This window comes from Arabidopsis lyrata (genome assembly GCF_000004255.2).
Source record: "Arabidopsis lyrata subsp. lyrata unplaced genomic scaffold ARALYscaffold_1, whole genome shotgun sequence".
NCBI classification, from domain to species: domain Eukaryota; kingdom Viridiplantae; phylum Streptophyta; class Magnoliopsida; order Brassicales; family Brassicaceae; genus Arabidopsis; species Arabidopsis lyrata.
This window is the reverse complement of record NW_003302555.1, coordinates 4,231,178-4,250,612: the sequence shown is the minus strand read 5'-3', so window position 1 is coordinate 4,250,612 and position 19,435 is coordinate 4,231,178. Positions and strand designations below refer to the sequence as shown.

At 37.9% G+C, this 19,435-nt stretch overlaps 4 protein-coding genes, 1 long non-coding RNA gene and 1 pseudogene across 6 annotated transcripts in view; 5 read left to right on the top strand and 1 right to left on the bottom strand.

Moving 5' to 3' along the window:
• Window positions 1–672: 672 nt before the first annotated feature.
• Window positions 673–3,521, top strand: LOC9325897 (lipase). The gene is made up of 8 exons (XM_002892549.2): window positions 673–1,429; window positions 1,516–1,610; window positions 1,690–1,793; window positions 1,884–1,984; window positions 2,087–2,190; window positions 2,374–2,811; window positions 2,944–3,075; window positions 3,157–3,521. The coding sequence occupies exons 1-8, from the start codon at window positions 1,178–1,180 to the stop codon at window positions 3,350–3,352; spliced, it is 1,422 nt and encodes a 473-aa protein (XP_002892595.1). The 5' UTR covers window positions 673–1,177; the 3' UTR covers window positions 3,353–3,521.
• A 1,317-nt stretch (window positions 3,522–4,838) lies between these two features.
• LOC9328657 (AP-1 complex subunit mu-2) lies at window positions 4,839–7,930 on the bottom strand. Its single transcript, XM_002889786.2, has 11 exons — window positions 7,634–7,930; window positions 7,033–7,179; window positions 6,852–6,914; window positions 6,544–6,720; window positions 6,352–6,455; window positions 6,152–6,259; window positions 5,931–6,027; window positions 5,738–5,835; window positions 5,509–5,650; window positions 5,303–5,425; window positions 4,839–5,190 (listed from the first exon to the last, which is right to left on the bottom strand). Exons 1-11 carry the CDS (start codon window positions 7,760–7,762, stop codon window positions 5,092–5,094), a joined length of 1,287 nt encoding a protein of 428 aa, XP_002889832.1. The 5' UTR covers window positions 7,763–7,930; the 3' UTR covers window positions 4,839–5,091.
• A 439-nt stretch (window positions 7,931–8,369) lies between these two features.
• Window positions 8,370–10,347, top strand: LOC110225452. The gene is made up of 5 exons (XR_002329790.1): window positions 8,370–8,669; window positions 8,793–8,981; window positions 9,258–9,368; window positions 9,598–9,672; window positions 10,020–10,347. It is a non-coding gene; the product is annotated as an uncharacterized LOC110225452 (long non-coding RNA).
• An 880-nt stretch (window positions 10,348–11,227) lies between these two features.
• On the top strand, window positions 11,228–13,063 carry LOC9328656 (putative protease Do-like 14). Its single transcript, XM_021013727.1, has 4 exons — window positions 11,228–12,033; window positions 12,187–12,407; window positions 12,485–12,566; window positions 12,655–13,063. Exons 2-4 carry the CDS (start codon window positions 12,331–12,333, stop codon window positions 12,835–12,837), a joined length of 342 nt encoding a protein of 113 aa, XP_020869386.1. The 5' UTR covers window positions 11,228–12,033; window positions 12,187–12,330; the 3' UTR covers window positions 12,838–13,063.
• Window positions 13,064–13,578: 515 nt separating this feature from the next.
• Window positions 13,579–16,480, top strand: LOC9328655 (annotated as a pseudogene). Its single transcript, XR_002329754.1, has 12 exons — window positions 13,579–13,682; window positions 13,931–14,047; window positions 14,305–14,481; window positions 14,560–14,721; window positions 14,820–14,900; window positions 14,999–15,050; window positions 15,155–15,269; window positions 15,352–15,433; window positions 15,532–15,630; window positions 15,713–15,814; window positions 15,892–16,012; window positions 16,101–16,480. The product of XR_002329754.1 is annotated as an ATP-citrate synthase alpha chain protein 1 (transcript).
• A 1,890-nt stretch (window positions 16,481–18,370) lies between these two features.
• Window positions 18,371–19,435, top strand: part of LOC9325896 (putative protease Do-like 14) — a 2,656-nt gene continuing 1,591 nt past the window's right edge. Inside the window, exon 1 of the mRNA XM_021013507.1 lies at window positions 18,371–18,541. Coding sequence (XP_020869166.1) covers window positions 18,371–18,541 — 171 coding nt within the window. The remainder of the gene's footprint in view (window positions 18,542–19,435) is intronic.

The following is a 19,435-nucleotide window of genomic DNA, read 5'->3' as shown; positions in this document are numbered from 1 at the left end:
ATGAGGCTGCATTTCTTTTCTTTTTCGGTCTGCATATCATCTTTCACGCAAATATGATAATATCACTTTTTACAGTAAAATTATGAATAATATTATATTTTCAGTAAACTATGAATAATATTGTTGCGAAAATTTTCCAAATGTCGATTCTCACGTATGAAAGAATCATAAATCTAAAATTCTATGTAATTCATTTTGTACATCTCTAAAAGAACATGGTTTTCACTTTTCATTAAGAGTATTGTTTGTCGACCATTACCGAACATAACTGTAAGATACATAATCGATCTATCTTTATCTCAAAATCACAAGGTTTAGTAATACGTGGTCTTATAGTAAAACTTGTGATTTTGAAGTATATTTAATTAATTTGCTTAGATTTAACGGAGATAATAACCATGTTAACTCTCCTATACGAATATACGATTATGTTATCTGATTAATCATGATTTTTAAAACGTTTTATAAGTTATACCAACAAACATGTGTCCAACCACAAAGTCTTTTAACACATCCACTTATCCATTATTTCCAAGTAAAAGTAATTAAGGGAGCGAGAGCAAAACACATGTTAAAACAAGTGGAATCGAAATAATTAGAGGCATAAACATTATGATTAAAATGGATAAGGTTACAGAAGACAGTTGGGAATTGGTCGGATTCTATGAACGAACCTTCCAGCGGCGATCCAGCCCACTTCACCGTTTCTCTCAACCAATTACACAAATATTAGTATTAATAATAATTATTTTATTTCTCCAAGAATTTAGTGGAGCCCTGACATTACAATATGGCGGAAACTCGGAATTTTTATTAGGGAGAGGTCACCACTGTTACACATGGCGTGATTCAGCTTAAAAGATTGTCAATTTTTGAAAATTCATTGTTTTGGTGAGAGGTGGGCAGATACAAGTGGATAACAAGTTTTTTTGTTGGATGATAAAAGAGAGAGACGACGCATTTTCCTTTATTTTCTCTCGGGAAAATTCAAAGTTTTCGAATTTTATTCCTTTCTGGGTTTTCGCCAAAGGAGCATCCTTTATGTTCTCTTGAAAGAAGCCTCTCTCTGTATTTGTCTCCCCTGTTTCGGGGAGTTTTTCATTTTTTTTCAGGATAAAGGAGATTCTTTTATCTCGATTTTGCTTATTAAATCTCCGATCGTGGGAAGAAGAAGAAGATGATAAAGTTGTGGATGCTGACTTCTCTTCAACTCGCGGAGCTCTTCGTGAGCTCTCTTGTGCATTTGCTTTATGGGTTTTATATATTTAGCTCCGCTGTTGCCGGAGATATCTCTCAGACGTTGAATGACTACTTGTTTAAGTCCAATGTCGATTTCAACGACCTCGGAGAAACTGGTCAAAATCAAAGCATTGTTGAGGGTTTGCCTCCAATTGTGTTGGTTCATGGGATCTTTGGATTTGGCAAAGGGGTAATGCAATTAAAAACTCAAAATTGGTTCTTTTGTTTGTTAGATTGTGGTTTTGAGGTTAGATATCTTATTGTTTTAATGAGCAGAGATTAGGAGGCTTATCTTACTTTGGTGGTGCTGAGAAGAAAGATGAGAGGGTCCTTGTTCCTGATTTGGGATCCTTAACAAGCATCTATGATAGGTATAGGATTTAGTGATTTTGATGTAGATTTTGATCTATCATGTGTGCATTTTGCTGATGATAACATATTGCTTTCCAGGGCAAGGGAATTGTTCTATTACTTGAAAGGAGGGGTAGTTGATTTTGGCGAAGAGCATAGCGAGGCTTGTGGACATTCTCGGTTTGGAAGAAGATACGAACAAGGTTAGATTTTGATCTGAATGCTCATTGGAAGAGACTAATGTACGCAAATGTTCATTTCGAATGTAAATCTGACTTTGGTATGTGTTTTAGGGCAATACCCTGAATGGGATGAGGATCATCCTATTCATTTTGTGGGACATTCAGCGGGTGCTCAAGTTGTGCGCGTGTTGCAGCAAATGCTTGCAGATACGGTTTGTGTTGAATCCTTCTTTTAATGAAAGAATATCTTCCGGTTTAAAAGCTGTGTTTGATGGTTGATGCTCACATATATGTCTCAAACTTGTGATGTTTAGGCATTTGAAGGGTTTGAAGAAACGAGTGAGGATTGGGTTCTGAGTGTGACATCGTTATCCGGGGCATTCAATGGAACTACCAGGACTTACTTAGATGGCATGCGGTTAGTTTGCATTCTGACATTTTCAATTCTTTTGGGTATTTAAATGGATCTTAACGATTGGTTGGAATGTTCTTGTTTCTGCATTTTGAAATAAGGTTTGATCTTCGAAGCAAATGTATGTTCTTGTATTAGAAAACCAAGATCTTTTATCCTGATTGTTGATTCTTATTTTTGCTGTTACAGGACAGATGATGGAGTGAGCATGAAACCGATATGTCTTTTGCAGCTGTGTCGTATAGGCGTGATAATGTATGATTGGTTGGACATTTCATGGCTAAAGACTTATTACAATTTCGGGTTCGATCACTTCAACATTTCTTGGAAGAAATCCGGTGTGAGAGGTCTCGTTGATTGCCTCATGGGAAACGCAGGTCCTTTTGCTTCTGGCGATTGGATCTTACCTGATCTCACGATCCAAGGCTCAACAAGTATTAACTCCAATCTCCAGACGTTCCCAAACACTTACTACTTCAGCTACGCGACTAAACGCACCCGCAGAGTCATGGGCATGACAATCCCTTCAGGTGTTCTTGGAATCCACCCAATGCTCTTCCTCCGCGTCTTTCAGATGAGCCAATGGAAATTCCCACAAGATGTATCTCCTCCTTATAAAGGCTACAGGTAACACAATACCCAAAAAGATTCAAACTTTAAGATTCATTCTTGAAGCACTTGATCAATCTTTTGTTCGTTGCGTGCTTAAACATTGCGAAGTAGCTGCATTGATCTAAGAAAAAATGTGTTTGAATGAAGGGATGAGGACTGGCAAGAGAACGACGGGGCATTGAACACAATATCAATGACACATCCGAGGCTACCTGTTGAGCATCCGAGCCGGTTCATAAGGAGCGATTCGGAATGTCAAACATTACAACCCGGGATCTGGTAAGTGAATCATATTTTGAACAAATGGCATAGAGTAGACATTGATGGATTGAGAAAATTGAATGTATTTTGTTGTTGCAGGTATCATAAGATAGTGGAAGCAGATCACATAATGTTCATAGTGAACAGAGAGAGAGCTGGAATTCAGTTTGATCTGATATACGACAGTATCTTCCAACGCTGCAGGAAACATGTTTTTAGAAAGATTCCTCAGTCTCTCCCCAATCAATCTCCTTCTCCTCGTTCATCACCCAGAAAAAACAACTTTGTACATTGATCTTAAAAAAAATATATGTTTTAGGGTTGATATGTTGAGGGCTTAAGTTGTTTTTAGGCTATTTATTACTAATACAGATTATTCATTGTTCTTCTTATTCTCCTTGCTATTTGTTGTACTATAAAACATACCTTTCATTTTGAAAGTTATAATATTTGTTAGTTCGTCATGTTGCTCTACTGCCTCATCCAATTCCCTGATACAAGTCAGGTTCTTAGTAGAAAAAAAAATGTTATTTATATACTGAACTCTTACTGGAACAGAGCACATTGCTTCTTGACGGATTATACATCGATTATGCCCACGCGCGGACAAAGAGGCGCGCGGACAGAAGCACAGGAGACGTGGAATGGAAGGCAAGAGCGGGTTGGAATCACCTTTGGGCTGCATACGGACCTTGAGGAGATGTAGCGAGTGGGTCGAACAACTAGCAACAATTGAAGCTATTCCTCCTTGCTTCTCCATTCTTAAGAGTTTCATATGGGAAAAAGATTGGTCAAACACACCGTAGCAATCCCTGATACAAAGTCCACTTTAAGTGGCACATCGACAACAAAATAATCAGAGAAGAAACTGACATTCCTTATACCAAAAAGAGTTAGTGACGTCTTTAGCATAACGAATGGTAGCTTCTACTCGATTTTTCGGTTGTCGACGTGCCCACATAAAGTGACTTTGTTCCACAGAAGGCTAGAGTATGTTGCCGAATGAATCTATTTCCATATGAAAAGTCTTAGAATGCTTTGGACATTAAGTTTTAAAGAAGACATCTTTAGAAGCTCTGCCAGCCAGGGTACTGACCGCTTATATGCTTAGAACCCTTGGTCGCAGAGCTTGTAGAGATTTCTTATAGTATGTCGCTACTCTTAATGTATTTGTGCTCACAGACCTTGTAGATGACTAAGTATATAACCAAAGGTTGAAAAAAGTAGGAAGAAACAAAAACCAAAGAAAAATAACATGAAGATTGTGTAAGGATGGTTGTAGTGAGGTACATTCCATTTTATATGAAAATATTTGTCAATATTTATTATTAAAAAGGCTAAATTAGCAGACAAAAAGAAGTGAAACTTCCACATCTCATATGACTTTTTATCACTTCATTTAATTCAATTCAATTTAGAGCAACATAACATATGTTTGTTCAGACTTTTATTCTTTCATGCATAGTCCTTTATGCACCAAACTCACACTCTACTACTCTAGTCCTGCCAAGTACCACCAAGGATGTTTTTAAGAAAGTATTTTTCATTGTGTTCAATGATTTTACAAAATAATATAATAATTGATGAATCAATTTAGTTTAATTTAACTGAATTCTATCATAAACTCATTTTTAAAACGAAATCAAAATTATAATTATGGCTATTCTACTTGTTTCCAAAATAGAAGGAAAAGGGTAGCAAAAACTGCACGCCATTCTTGGTATAGTCACCCAAACTGCATGCCGTTTCCTTCCGTGGCAATGGACACAGAATCGAACGGAAAGACCCCAAAAAAACCCGATGTTTAACAATTGTAACCCAATATATAAGTGTCGTAAATAGCTTACAGAAAAAAGGAAAAGAAAGAGAACAGCATAAAACAATTCACAAGAATATGGCTTCTAAAACAACCTTCACCGCAAGTTCCATCGGCTAAAATATTTCAATCTTTTTCCCTTTTTTCATTGATCTTTCCTCTGCTTTGTGTCGTTGACAATGGCTTAAATAAAAGTAAGAACAAAAACAGATCTCATATTACATGAGTCTCAGTTCGTACTCACCAGCCATGGTTATATATCTCACCCATGGAAGAGCTTGGTACCCACTCTTCTCAATGATCTTCAGGTATCGAACCTGCAATACCAATAATTAACACGCATCAGGTTTTGCCTTCACATTTCAATGCAGTAATATAGAAAGAATGCGACATATATGACAAAAACTGATCATTGTGAGCAATACCGACCTGTATTCCTGAAACTGTGAAGTATGGGATCTCAAATTTGACACGGATTGGAGCTTTTCGCTCAGGCGTTGCTTCCTCTGCGGTTATACTTGGAAGATGGAACTCTGCTCTCAACATATACTCCTACATTGTTTCAAAACTTAATGTAAGCATTCAACTTTACATGGTAAATTACTAAATTGTTACATTAAACTACAGGAACTTACCTTGTTCCCTGGGAAAGATTTGATTTTCCAGACCAATGCATCTTTTTCGGGAGCATATGCGGCAGACCCAAGAGATGTTCTTACATTGGGGTTAGATGCATCGGTTGGTACAGGCAACTCAATCTCAACATTTGTTGCAGTGCTGCAGAGTAATGAACTCTTATCAAAACGTGTTAAATGATTTAAGGTAATGGTTAAAACGTAAAGTCACGCAATGATTATTACTTACCTTCTTTCCTTGAATTGGCTTCTAGCTTTTACTAGCATTTCAACACGACTTCTGGAATGCCTCTCTATCTGCGCTTCCACCCATATAAGAGGCTTTACCTGAACAAGTATTATGTGAAAATAATCTATATAATGAGATTTAATTCGTTTAAGAAGGGGACAAAACCATTTGTGTTATATTCCACATTTCAAACCTGAGTACTGAGTCTATACGTCATTAGATCAAAAGATCCATCAGGTGGTATGAAAGATATAGTCCTGTCGTTCTCAAAACGGGCTAATCGAACACACCTACATTTTGAAGAAAGAGACATGTAAAAACTCATGTATTAAATACTTTTTCGAGTTAGTAAAAAATTTGGCCTCGATTAAGTGATTGTCAGAGAATGTTTGGAGTTGCAAGAGATTAACGTACTGATGAAATTTGATGTCCTCCAAATCAATGGCTTTTCCTTTTGTTGCTCGTCCCTGTGCCTCCAACAGTACTCTATCATTCAAGCCTAGCTTACACTCTGGCATTCCACTGTAATAACATGGATTAAGAAGCACAGAGTCAAAGAGGAGGAACTTTTGATCTAAAATGCTTTAGTTGACTAAGAACACTAGAGAACGCACCTCAAGTATGTTCGCATCTTCAACGCTCCAACGACATCAGACCTGACAATTTGCCCATTACTGTTCACAAGGATATTTACACTCTCTATTACATCCAAGAAAACCTGGAAAACAAAACATCAGTCTGTAAACATTTGAAAACCTAAAACAATTGAAAGTAAAATGCTCCCTGCTTGAAAACTAAGCACCTACTTCGTTTTTCTTAAACTGTAACCCCTCACTCCTCCATGAGACAGCATTTGTGACAGCCATTGGAGGTCTCTGTGTAACTTCCATTCTGTATGCATCAGTCTTGATGAATTCACTAAGGATTCTTGCCTCAGTATACTGAGGGTAACCAAAGTCCATCATCTCGTCAAGTAACTCATACTGCCCGTAACATAAGTAAATTTCAGCACCTAGTTTTAGAAATAACTTTTCCACCTCATGAAAGAGAGAAAACAATATATAGAATAATAAAAAAAGAGTTATAAGAAGAGATGTGAGAAGCATTAACTTACCACTACCACAAAGTTATCTCTCAAAGATTCTTCCTCTAACTCCTCGAAGTAATGCTTGAAGACCTACAATCAGTATAAGAAACACATAAATGATTGTAACATATCAAAAAGTGCCGTTCTTTTTCCTCCAATCCGGAAAACAGATGGAAATGCAAAAAATTGAATCACTAGGGATGCTTACATCCACTACGCGATGCAAGAAGAAGAGAAGACTGGCAGCATTACAGTTCTGTCTGGACGCTATCATGAGGTAAATGTTACTATGCTGTACAAACATGTAGGTCACCCCATTATCGTAAGCAACCGGATCATTTGACTGTGAATCACCCTGAAAAATTAGACGAAAGTAAGCAAACCCGCAAAGAAAACACTAGTCATTTATTCATAAAAGTATAAGTATATCGATTCTGATCAAATTCTAATCCAGATTCAATCCTGTAAGCATTGATCAAGCTTGTTCATTAGTTTCAAATGTTCAAGCTTCTGTTTCGTAAAATCACAAGAATCTCAGAAGGAGCAGTGGCATCAGATCGCAAAGACAGATACGAATCCATCCCTATCTTAGAATTCAATTAGCAAGTTCCGGTGAAACAGAACAAGATTGCAACTTCGATATAATCGGGCCAGTTGCTTAGAACACATTCGAATTCTATTGGGGAATCTCCCAAAGATGGAAATTGAAAACAAATCCATGGTTCGAAGTACCAAAATCAAGCACTGAAAAACAGAAGAAATAAACACGGAATCGCAAATCTAGAAAGCAAAGATGGGAAGAGAGAAACCTCTTTCTCGATGAGTTTGGTGAAGAAACGCTCAGCTTGAGCAGCGGTGACATCGCCACGGTAATCGCGCCACACGAGAACACGACCCTTGATATCGAGCAGAAACAGCGCTGAGGCCGCCCCTGCCATGGTCTTCTTCTTCCCTCCCTGTGAATCAGATCCGATCAAACAGCCGGATTAATACAACGAGATCTGACGAATTTTATGCTTCTCGGGTTGGGATGTGAATTAGGTTGTCTCGGGTAGTAACATAAAAGCTATGCCATCTAAACAAAGCAAAGAGTCCACGACAGTTTTTCTTTTTATTTTGCTTTCTGTTTTCCCTTTGCTCTTAAGTCTTAACTTAGTGAATTTCAATATAGATTAATTAACAATCAAACAAGAAACATAGATGAATTAGACAATTATAATAAAAATCTCAATATATAAGAAAAAGCTCAACTAAATAATTGTTCCGATAGAATTGTGAATAAACTATCTTTAGCCTTCGTGATATGTAGTATAGTTATCAACATAATCTTCTTAGCAACGGTATTTTCTCACATCTTAAAACCTTACTATTGTGTTTCCCTTAACGCAACATCGATCATTCAATGTGCTATTATTGCTTTCTTACATATGCATGTCTTCCATAGATATTTTTGATGGCATTTTGTGGTAAGTTTTGGTTTAAACTTTAAACATTGGTGTAAACGCCTCTATCTTCGTTTTTTTTTTTTTTTAGTTGGAGACAAAAGTTTTGGTTTCGTAATCGAAATACTGAAAAGGTAATTGGTGGTAAATGCCTATATCTTCCCTTCCTCTCTCTATATATTTCAACCTCTCTTCCTCTTTGTAGTTTCTAAAATATTTTCTTCAGAGTTGGCACGACCTCATTGATCTAGAGTTTCACGTTGGTGCACACACAAGCTCTCGTACAACATTCTTCATATATGGCTCTTCGCTGCTTATCTCAATCTTCAACAACTTCATCTTATCTCTCAGAGGCTCGTACTTTTATCTCTCAGAGGCTCGTACTTTCTTCCAATAGACCACTGTATAATTATATACTCTTCTTCTTCTTTTTTTCTGTACACCAAGCAAACAACTATAACATAATTTGATTTTTTGTCATAATATATAAAAATAAAAGACATTTACATTGTTTGTAATAATACAGATCTGGGGATTTCGTATGCATGGGACGACCAAGGCAGCAGCTTCTGTTGTAGAAGAACATGTCTCTGGGGCAGAACGCTGACATTACCCTCCAATTAGATACAACATTTGTCCTTGGGACGATTCTATTCTCGGAGGGATCAAGCGTAAAGAGCATAATCGAAAGCGCCCTTGTTTTCTTGGTTACAAGGTTAGTCGTCTGTTTTCTTCTAACATTGTTTCCAATCTTGAGTCAAAAAACAGGGCAATACTCTGTTTACTTTCTTGAGGCAAAACGGGGCACATACATAATGGATGGTTTCAATATGCTTTATATATCTAAACTTCAAATTTGATTTCAAAAGATACTTTCAATATCAAATCAATGTAGTTAGGTGGGAGTGGAATGACTTCCACCTGAAATTACAGGAATCAAATATAAATACTTGATGCATGTAAAGTCTTGAGAAGTGTGTAATGGAAATAGGTGGAAGAACGAAGGGTTCCGGTAGAAGAACTGAAGGAAGCAGAAGAAGTTTTCTGCAGTGAAACTGCCACTGGAGTTGTATGTTGGAAGCCTCACTTTTCAGAACACAAGGTCTCTTCTTCCTCTTTGGATACATGTGTATATATATGCTGCAGGACTGAGTACAAAGTTGGAGATAGGGTTGCTACACAGCAACTTCGATCTATTCTTCTAGGAATACAAACTGGTTCTATCCAATGATTTGGTTTTGCAGATTGCCTAAGTTACTTTCATATAAATAATGTTGCACTCTTTCGATCACTTATCAAAAGCTTTTGAAACAGTTTTGATATCTTTGTAGGTTAAACTTGTGACATAAATCTCTCATATATCAACGTATCATATTAGTATCCTTAGGGAACGTAACTTTGTCAAGGTTTGATTTTTTTCTTCTTCTTTCCATTTAGGAGAAATTACTAGTTATTAATTGGTTGAGAATCTATATAGTTAGCTTGCCAATTTGGTTAGTCCTATTGTTCACAATGGCTAGTAGTTTCGAGCTGTTAGCTTCACTAGTTAACTTGTTTGGAAAGGTTACTCCTTGCTAAGTGTGTGTTGTGGTTATAGGGTTGACTCTGCAATATTGTTAGGACTGTTGTAAACTTGTAGTTTACAAAGTCTAGTTCTGCAAGCTTAGAGCTTCTTCTATGCTTCTGTGAGCATGATTTGTGAATCCTTCTAAATTCAATTTACCTATTATGATTGTTTCTTTTTGTTGCACAGGATACCTTTGATTGCCTTCAGAAGACTTGCGGGTTCCTTATACCTGAGTTTTGGAAAGAGACCAATTTTTCAAAATCGCCCTTCGAAGAGCACACTGTCTTGGCAGAGCCTTTGTCCAGCAGCAAGCTTATCACCGGGGTTGACGACCAAATCTAGATTCATGACGCTCTTATTTTTTCTCCATATATGAATTAAGATGGTTTTTTTTGGTTAGAAACCATGCTTTCTAGTATAGGTTATAGGTTATACCAAATATTCTGGTTAATTTTTTACTTAAGACGATCAAATTTTTCCATTTTCAAAATTTTATCATTACATTGAAATCGGTTTACCGCTTTGGACTCATCGGAATCGGATAAGGGTTCACATGATTCAGACATCGAGACTGGTACGTTGGATCTCATGACTCCCTTCCGGTCAGAGACAGAGCCGTGCCAAGGTCAGTGGTGGCTGGAGACGGTAAAAATAAATTGCCCCAAATTTTTATAATAACCACAGATGCTAAAATAATTTTTGTCTATAAAGATAAATATTCTTATATGACCAAAATATATAAATAACTAACAAAATAAATTACTTCCAAAACCAAAAAAATAAATATTTTCTTTGCCACAAAATTATTAACCAATTTGTTTCAAAATCAAAATTTTCGAACATATTTTCTTACGATATATAAGATAGACAAGTCATTGATTTTTTCATATAACATATTTGAGCGATGTTTGAAAAAAAAAATTAACTCACATTATTAACAATGTAGATAAGCTAACCATGAGTTAGGATAGTTATCTTCGACTCTTTTCAAAAAGTTCAACATTTTCTAGGTTCTAACAATTTAATATGCTTTCTTGGGTAAGTATAGAAAATAAGAAAATATGGTATGGAAAGGAACAACAACTGACGAGAATTATTACCCTAATTTTATAATGATTTGCTCTGTTTTAGTTTAGTTTCCTTCTTTAACATTTTTAATTAACATAATTTTTGTTGCCTTTAAAAGATACACGTAAGTAACCAAGTTAATATTAGTCCAACACAACAAATTAAAACAAAAGACAGAATAAATCTTGTTAAATATTATTAAACAAACAATTAAATAAAAAATCATTACATTGAAATTTAAATTAGATGCGCCTTGTACAACGGATGCGCGTGGGACTCACGCGAGAGAAATGACTTGCCATTACTGGGCCTGAATTAATTAAGAATATTTGATACCTTAATTTATGCAAATCAGTAGTAACGAATAAATTTTTTGTTGAATTTACAAAACATAAAAAAATAAAAAGGCCCATTAGATTTATGGCCTGACCTAATTCGAACCCAAATTTCCTTATATAAACCTTGGATTTTTTTCCGGCGTATTCTCTAGGGTTTCTGTAACAATGACATTCCGCTCTTTTCTTAGGATCGCTCCTATGCTCCTACATTCTCGGCTCAAAGCAAAGATCTCGCCTCCTCTCCTCCTCCGTCGTTTCTATTCAACAACAACCTTCGATCCTCCATCGTCCTCTGACGTCGAAACCCCTTCCGATCCCACTTTTCCCCGGTTTAACTCAGAGATCTTGGATTCGTCTCTCCTACATTCTCGGCTCAAAGCAAAGATCTCGCCGCCTCTCCTCCTCCGTCGTTTCTATTCAACAACAACCTTCGATCCTCCATCGTCCTCTGACGACGAGACCCCTTCCGATCCCTCTTTTTTCCCCGGTTTAACTCAGAGATCTTGGATTCGTCCCCAGAGAATGAAGAGTACGAAGATCTTACTATCACTCAGGCAACTCCATTAGTAAGCCCATCGATTCATCCTATTGGTAGATATACCGTAGCAGATGTAGCTGAGAGAGTGGGTCCGTCTGTGGTCCGAGTCGTCGTTCCGAAACGTTCTTTTAGTAGTGATGAGCGGAAGGGGGGTCAGGGCTCCGGCTTCTTCATAGATCGTAAGAGAATTCTCACTTGCGCTCATGTGGTTGCCCACATTAGCAAACGTGGACGTATTCTATCATTTGCAGATAAGGTATTATTCGACACACTAGATTAAAATAGATATAAGTATCGGGGAATATCGGTATATATAGATCATTCTTAGATCTAGAAATTTATTTTCACTATCTTTTGTTAAGTTTCTTGTGTTATTAACACTTGCTTTCTGATTTGTTTACAATATTAGGTGAAAATCAAAGCACTCAATGTCGATGGGGTCATCAATGCATATGTACTAAGAAATAGTGTATCAGTACATTTAGACGTTGCCGTGCTCCAAATTACAAGCACAAAAGAATTTAAACCCCTGGAGTTTGGAATTTCCCGTGATATGCGGTGGGGAGATTGGGTTGTGGCCTTTGGGTCCCCACTTAAATTGGATAGGACCATCACTGCCGGTGTGATTAGGTAACCTCAATTTAAGCCATATGTCATTCACTCATTCTTTTCATGATTCGATTTCTTATTCAATTGTTTTTTTCTAGCTGTATTGACAGAACCGATGTTGAATTGCGCTTGCCTAAGCTTGAGAGAACCTACTTTCAGTCGGATTGTCCAACAAATCCGGTAATCTAAATAATATTTTAATATAAATTTGTATATTTTTGACTTCACTTATATTATTTATTTTGACTTTCTGTTCTTGGCCCCTTAGGGAAGCTCTGGAGGGCCTTTGGTGAATCTTGATTGTAGAGTAATTGGGCTCAATTCCATGGGCATGCCCATAGCAACTGGTGTGGGATTCTCCGTGCCAATTGACAACGTCCGCGAACATTTGGAACTGAAGAACTTGTGGTGGGATTCTCCGTGCCAATTGACAACGTCCGCGAACATTTGAAACTGAAGAACTTGTGGAGAACCTAATTGGTATTTTGAAGAGACTTCTCTTACAAGAACAACTTGTGGAGAACCTAATTGGTATTTTGAAGAGACTTCTCTTACTTAAATCTCGTAACTAAAAAAATAGTTTGTTTGTTATGTATGAAATTTATGTTTTCTGGATTTTTCCAAAGTAGTTGATCGATTTGGAAAATGAAACTATATAATTAAGTACATTTGCCTAATCTACTCTATTTTAATACAATTGGAAAATATTTTGAAAATATATATGGAGAAATAAAGAAACAAAGGAAACAGAGGGGCTGCTCACCAAAAAAAAAAAGGAAACAGAGGAATGATTTTTATAGTAAAGTCACTCAACGTGGCCACCGAAGCTGCCTTTTCCCATCAACATCTTTATCGCTATCTGAGCTGCTTACAAAAATTTGTTATAAGTGACACAAATGGAATGGTTGAAGTTGAAACGTTCATTTACAAGTTAGGTTGGTATACTCTAAAATTGAATGAACAATTGAACATCGAAAGCTTTTTCAGAGATGCGTAGCTGCAAACTCTTGCAAGTGTTTGTTAATTAAATCCTATAAAAGTATATATTACTTTTTGGAAAATAACATCAAATTATCTGCATATGTAAATGATTTTTGGTTTTATACTCAATTCTTTTCTTCCCAAAAAGTGCATCTTATGCTCAATAATAAAGGTTTTAAGTTTTAACGATATTTTAATAAGTTGTACCTTGTAACTATATATGGTAAATTCGCTGCTTAAGATTAGAAGGCAAAGAAGAAGAGTCGAATTGGTGAGCTAACTACCCAACCTGTGAAGCTACCGATTCTCTCAACGGTAAAGATCCGCCATTTTCACCGATCTCTGCTTCTTCTCGTTTGAATCTTTGGAAATTTTAGAGTTTGTTCGTGTATAATCATATCTCATTGCGTAATTTGGCTTAAACCCTCTCTCGCGTCTCTCATTTTGGAATTGAATTTTAGCGGATTTGATTGGGAAATGAGTTTTTTTTTTTTCGTGTTCGATTTGTGTTTATCTCTGGATCTGTGATTTTGATTTTGTTTTCTATTTGTTGTTTTCTCCAGTTTCGTTTTGAAATGGCGAGGAAGAAGATCGGAGAGTATGACTTATAAAGATTAATGAAGGAACACTTCAAAAGGCTTATTTTTTTTGGCAAAGAACTTCCTATCAGATCCGTTCAGGTTTAAATCTGTTTCCTTGGATCTTGTCCTTTTTTTATAGCTTCTGGTTGGTTTCTCCGACATTAGGCTGATGATGTTTTCTTCTTACATTCTTGCATTGGTTTCTCCGACATTAGGCAGATGATGCTGTGTGGTTTAGCTTTTCTCAATTTATGATTCATGAATCATGATTTTGGATCTATATCGTTTACTGTTGTTGTTTTCCTGTTCTCATGAGGCTTCATGTAACCTTTTTTATTTATTTCTTCTGTGTGTAGATTACTGAAACAACTGATCTAAATGAGGTAGTTGAAAAGGAGCCTTGGCTCTCGTCCGAGAAGCTGGTGGTGAAACCTGACATGTTGTTTGGAAAGCGTGGCAAGAGTGGTTTGGTTGCCTTGAAATTAGATTTTGCTGATGTTGCCACTTTTGTGAAAGACCGTTTGGGCAAAGAGGTAATGTTTTTGTTTTCCGCTTCTAAGCCATTCTTCTGAGACCATTTTGACCTCAAATTTTCCATCTATCATCTGTAGGTAGAGATGAGTGGATGCAAAGGACCCATAACAACATTCATAGTTGAGCCATTTGTTCCACACAATGAGGAGTTTTATCTTAATGTTGTCTCGGATCGGCTTTTGTGCAGCATAAGCTTTTCAGAGTGTGGAGGAATTGAGATCGAGGAGAACTGGGACAAGGTATTTTGTAAGAGATTTTTGTTCAAATATCTTAGTGTTTAATTCAGTATCTTGTATCACAAAGATGAAAATTTGTGCTACGGCCCCAATTTCTACAGGTCAAGACAATATTTTTACCAACAGGTGCTTCCCTGACACCTGAAATATGTGCACCTCTAGTGGCAACTCTTCCCTTAGAGGTAATCGACTCTTTTTAATTGGATTATAGGGTTGTCAGTTGTGAACATAACTTAGAAATTGGACTCGTGACTTAGACTTGTAACATTTGCATGTACAGATCAAAGCTGAAATTGAAGAATTTATCAAAGTCATTTTCACCCTATTCCAAGGTATGCCAAGGATAGCTGAACCTACATACAGATCAAAATCCCCTTTACTCCCCTTTACTGCGATAAAAAACTAAGCATTTTTGTTATTTCCTTTCGTGTGCTAGATCTTGATTTCACTTTCTTGGAGATGAATCCTTTCACTCTAGTTGATGGAAGTCCTTATCCTCTGGATATGAGGGGTGAGCTTGATGATACTGCTGCCTTCAAAAACTTTTAAAAGTAAGTTTGACCCTGGATTCCCTAACCCTTTGAGCTTACGAAATTTGAGAAGGTACACATGATTAAGCCCACAAACTTGCAGATGGGGCGACATTAAATTTCCTATGCCATTTGGAAGAGTAATGAGTCCGACAAAAAGCTTTATCCACAGACTAGATGAGAAGGTATATCACCGTCTTGACAATAATTTAATCCAAAATGTCTGCTTCATCATTGTTCTGTGACTAGTAAAGAGTTTTATTTGCACCTTTTGTAATTGCAGACGACAAGTGCGTCTTTGAAGTTTACCGTTCTGAACCCCAAGGGACGGATTTGGACAATGGTAGCTGGTGGAGGAGCAAGGGTCATCTATGCGGATACCGTATGTTCCCTAATGAATCATTACTGGGAGAATCTCTGCATATTGTCCCTTATCAAGTCCAACACTCAAATTTCTTATCTAGGTTGGAGATCTCGGGTATGCATCTGAACTTGGCAACTATGCTGAATACAGTGGAGCACCCAAAGAAGATGAGGTTTTGCAGTACACAAGAGTAGTTATAGATGTAAGATTAATTATTTTCCACTTCCATAAGACATTTCTTTACCTGTGACTTAACAATAACAATACAATATACTGCAGTGTGCTACAGCAAACCCGGATGGAAAAAGCAGAGCTCTTGTGATTGGGGGTGGAATTGCCAACTTCACTGATGTTGCTGCCTGCTACTTTCAATGGCATAATCCGCGCTCTTAAAGAAAAGGTAAAACTTGAACTTCTCTTATACTCATTACTGACAAGGGGATCAAAAGAAAAACATCTTGTCTTACAGTGATTATATTTCTCAACAGGAAGCAAAGCTGAAAGCAGCAAGGATGCATATATTTGTGAGAAGAGGAGGACCAAACTACCAAAGGGACTTGCTATAATGCGAGCCCTTGGAGATGAAATAGGTGTCCCCATCGAGGTCTATGGTCCAGAAGCAACCATGACAGGTATCTGCAAGGAGGCAATCCAGTACATCACAGCAGCAGCATAAGCTTCTCTCAGTACCTTAAGATCCGTTTCTATGATGAAAAAAAATTGTCGGTGTTTTAGAGCCTCTATCTACTTTATGTTCAAGATTACTCAAAGCTATAAGCTACTTGCAATTTCTTAAAAACTTCTGTGGTTCGATTCTCTTTCCCCTAAAGTTTACCTCAGATTCAATAAATGATCGTTAATTTTTTAACTCTGTTCTTTGATTTTAATATTCCTGAAGTAATAGAGGTTCTGTTTTGAGACCGGTTCCTTGAACAATGAATCAAGATAAATAGCATAATCAAATATGAGTGACAAATATTGATCAAGACACAAATAATCAAGGAGTCGAGCACTCGACCGTACATCGAGTCCGTACGGTCGAGTTAGTAACTTCCGTGTGTAAGAGGCCGAGTCTCGTTAAGGAGTCCAAGAAGTGAAAGGGCCGAATGAGAGAAGCCCATGAGAGACCTTCTAGAAGCCAGGAGTTCAAAGTCTCTTATAGCCGTTGGAAGAAGTCACGAGTTGTCCCAAGGCTTGGAGACAAGACAAGGACGGGTCGCTTTCTACAATGAGACAAGGGAACATCTCTCTCCAAGTCGCTTTCACTCTAGGATCGTGTGTAACGATTTGATTCTCTTTGTATGCCTTTAAATAGGTTGTAATCAAACATAAGAAATACACAACTTTATATCAAAATGATTCGGCTCTAAAATCTCTCTCTCTTGTTCTTATTTCCGCTTTTACTCTCCTCAATTCTCTAGATTATTCTATACTACTTCCGCATAATCTTACATGGTATCAGAGCGAGATTTTGGTTTTAGACCGCTCATTCTCAGTTTACTTCTCTAATCTTCAAGTTCTTCATCTTTCTTTCCGTTTTCAAGCAAACTACTCTCTTTAACCGCCGGTCCATAGCATTATCCATCGGTTTGTTCGTGTCAAAACCATGGAGAACTCTCAAAACCTGGTGACTTCGGTGATTCTCCAAGGAGGAAACTACTTGACTTGGTCAAGAACAACAAAAACTGTCTTGTGTGGCCTAGGGCTTTGGAGCCATGTCGTTACATCTCAAGCTCCAAAGGAAGCCGACGAAGAAGAAGAAGAGGAAGGGAAGGTGACTGTCCCCGAGGAAGACAAATGGTTCCAAGAGGACCAAGCTGTACTCGCTCTTCTACAAAACTCTCTTGAAGCCTCAATTCTTGAAGGCTACTCCTATTATGAAACGGCAAAGGAGTTGTGGGATACACTCAAAAACGTGTACGATAATGAACCTAACTTGACCCGAGTATTTGAAGTGAAGAAGGCCATCAATGAGCTAATTCAAGAAGACTTAGAGTTCACTAAACACTTCGGGAAGTTTAGATCCCTTTGGTCCAAACTCGAAAGCTTGAGACCGGGTACTCTAGATCCAAAGATTCTCCATGAGAGGCGTGAGCAAGACAAAGTGTTCGGACTTCTCCTCACCTTGAACCCAACTTACAACGACCTCATCAAACATCTTCTAAGGTCGGAGAAACTCCCAAGTCTTGATGAAGTATGCTCTCGGATCCAAAAGAAGCAAGGCTCATCCGGCCTATTTGGTGGAAAAGGAGAACTTTCCTCGGCTAACAAAGTGGAAATGGTGGCAAACAAAGCCATGTTCAAGCATGAAGACAAGAAGTCGTTGTTTTGTGATCATTGCAAGAAGAAGGGTCATACTAAAGAGAAGTGTTGGATCCTTCACCCTCATCTCAAACCGGCGAAGTTCAAAGATTCAAGAGCTCACCTCTCTCAAGAGACTCAAGATGAGCACAATCAAGCCGGTTCATCTAAGGTAGGAGGAGAGACAGCAATGATGGCATCCAGAGACTATGTAAGGAAGTCCGACTTAGAGGCTCTCATCAAGTCCATTGCCTCACTCAAGGAATCCGGTATCACCTTATTTTCTCATAAGCCGAGTAATTCTCTTGTTATAGACTCGGAGGCTTCTCCAACAAGTCATGACCATAATAGAACAAGTCATGGACCGGGCCAACCAAATCATGAGTCACAACACGATACCTTGCCTCATGATCAAGGAGAACAAGATAAAGAAGAAGTACCAAGTGAGCTCAACACTATGACTCAAGAACAAGGAAGCCCTTCCCAAGAGCACATTACACCATCACAAGAAGACTTGAGTGACTCTAGTGAAGAAGAAGATACGAAGCAAATTGTAAGAGACCCTACTCCTAAGCTAAGAAGAAGTGAGAGGCTAAAGTATTCCCCATCCAATTGGAAGAATACAAGGGTCTATTTCAATCAACAAGCCGTAGCTCATCCTACTCAAGCAACATGTTCTCTCGCCCTTGTGCCACAAGATCATCAAGTGTTCCTTAGTAAGATCTCTTAAGTCAAAATTCCCGAAACTTATTAGGAAGCTATGAAAGTAAAAGAATGGCGTCTACAGAAATGTGTATTGAGAACTCTCTTACGATCTATGAAGAAGCCGGAGCCCTGACTCTTCTTCCGCTTATCACTACTCGGAACGACGACTCGGACCACAGACGGACCCACTCTCTCAGCTACATCTGCTACGGTATATCTACCAATAGGATGAATCGATGGGCTTACTAATGGAGTTGCCTGAGTGATAGTAAGATCTTCGTACTCTTCATTCTCTGGGGACGAATCCAAGATCTCTGAGTTAAACCGGGGAAAAGAGGGATCGGAAGGGGTCTCGTCGTCAGAGGACGATGGAGGATCGAAGGTTGTTGTTGAATAGAAACGACGGAGGAGGAGAGGCGGCGAGATCTTTGCTTTGAGCCGAGAATGTAGGAGAGACGAATCCAAGATCTCTGAGTTAAACCGGGGAAAAGTGGGATCGGAAGGGGTTTCGACGTCAGAGGACGATGGAGGATCGAAGGTTGTTGTTGAATAGAAACGACGGAGGAGGAGAGGAGGCGAGATCTTTGCTTTGAGCCGAGAATGTAGGAGCATAGGAGCGATCCTAAGAAAAGAGCGGAATGTCATTGTTACAGAAACCCTAGGGAATACGCCGGAAAAAAATCCAAGGTTTATATAAGGAAATTTGGGTTCGGATTAGGTCAGGCCATAAATCTAATGGGCCTTTTTATTTTTTTATGTTTTGTAAATTCAACAAAAAAATTTATTCGTTACTACTGATTTGCATAAATTAAGGTAC

Excerpts from the sequence above, each read along its gene's own strand:
- LOC9325897 (XM_002892549.2), top strand. The coding sequence starts at position 1,178 with ATGATAAAGTTGTGGATGCTGACTTCTCTTCAACTCGCGGAGCTCTTC. Across the intron at positions 1,611-1,689 it reads TTAACAAGCATCTATGATAG|GGCAAGGGAATTGTTCTATT; the intron begins GTATAGGATTTA and ends ATTGCTTTCCAG. Across the intron at positions 3,076-3,156 it reads ACATTACAACCCGGGATCTG|GTATCATAAGATAGTGGAAG; the intron begins GTAAGTGAATCA and ends TTGTTGTTGCAG.
- LOC9328657 (XM_002889786.2), bottom strand. The coding sequence starts at position 7,762 with ATGGCAGGGGCGGCCTCAGCGCTGTTTCTGCTCGATATCAAGGGTCGT. Across the intron at positions 6,915-7,032 it reads TCTTGCATCGCGTAGTGGAT|GTCTTCAAGCATTACTTCGA; the intron begins GTAAGCATCCCT and ends TACTGATTGTAG. Across the intron at positions 5,426-5,508 it reads AATCTTTCCCAGGGAACAAG|GAGTATATGTTGAGAGCAGA; the intron begins GTAAGTTCCTGT and ends GAAACAATGTAG.
- LOC9328656 (XM_021013727.1), top strand. The coding sequence starts at position 12,331 with ATGCGGTGGGGAGATTGGGTTGTGGCCTTTGGGTCCCCACTTAAATTG. Across the intron at positions 12,408-12,484 it reads ATCACTGCCGGTGTGATTAG|CTGTATTGACAGAACCGATG; the intron begins GTAACCTCAATT and ends GTTTTTTTCTAG. Across the intron at positions 12,567-12,654 it reads CGGATTGTCCAACAAATCCG|GGAAGCTCTGGAGGGCCTTT; the intron begins GTAATCTAAATA and ends TTGGCCCCTTAG.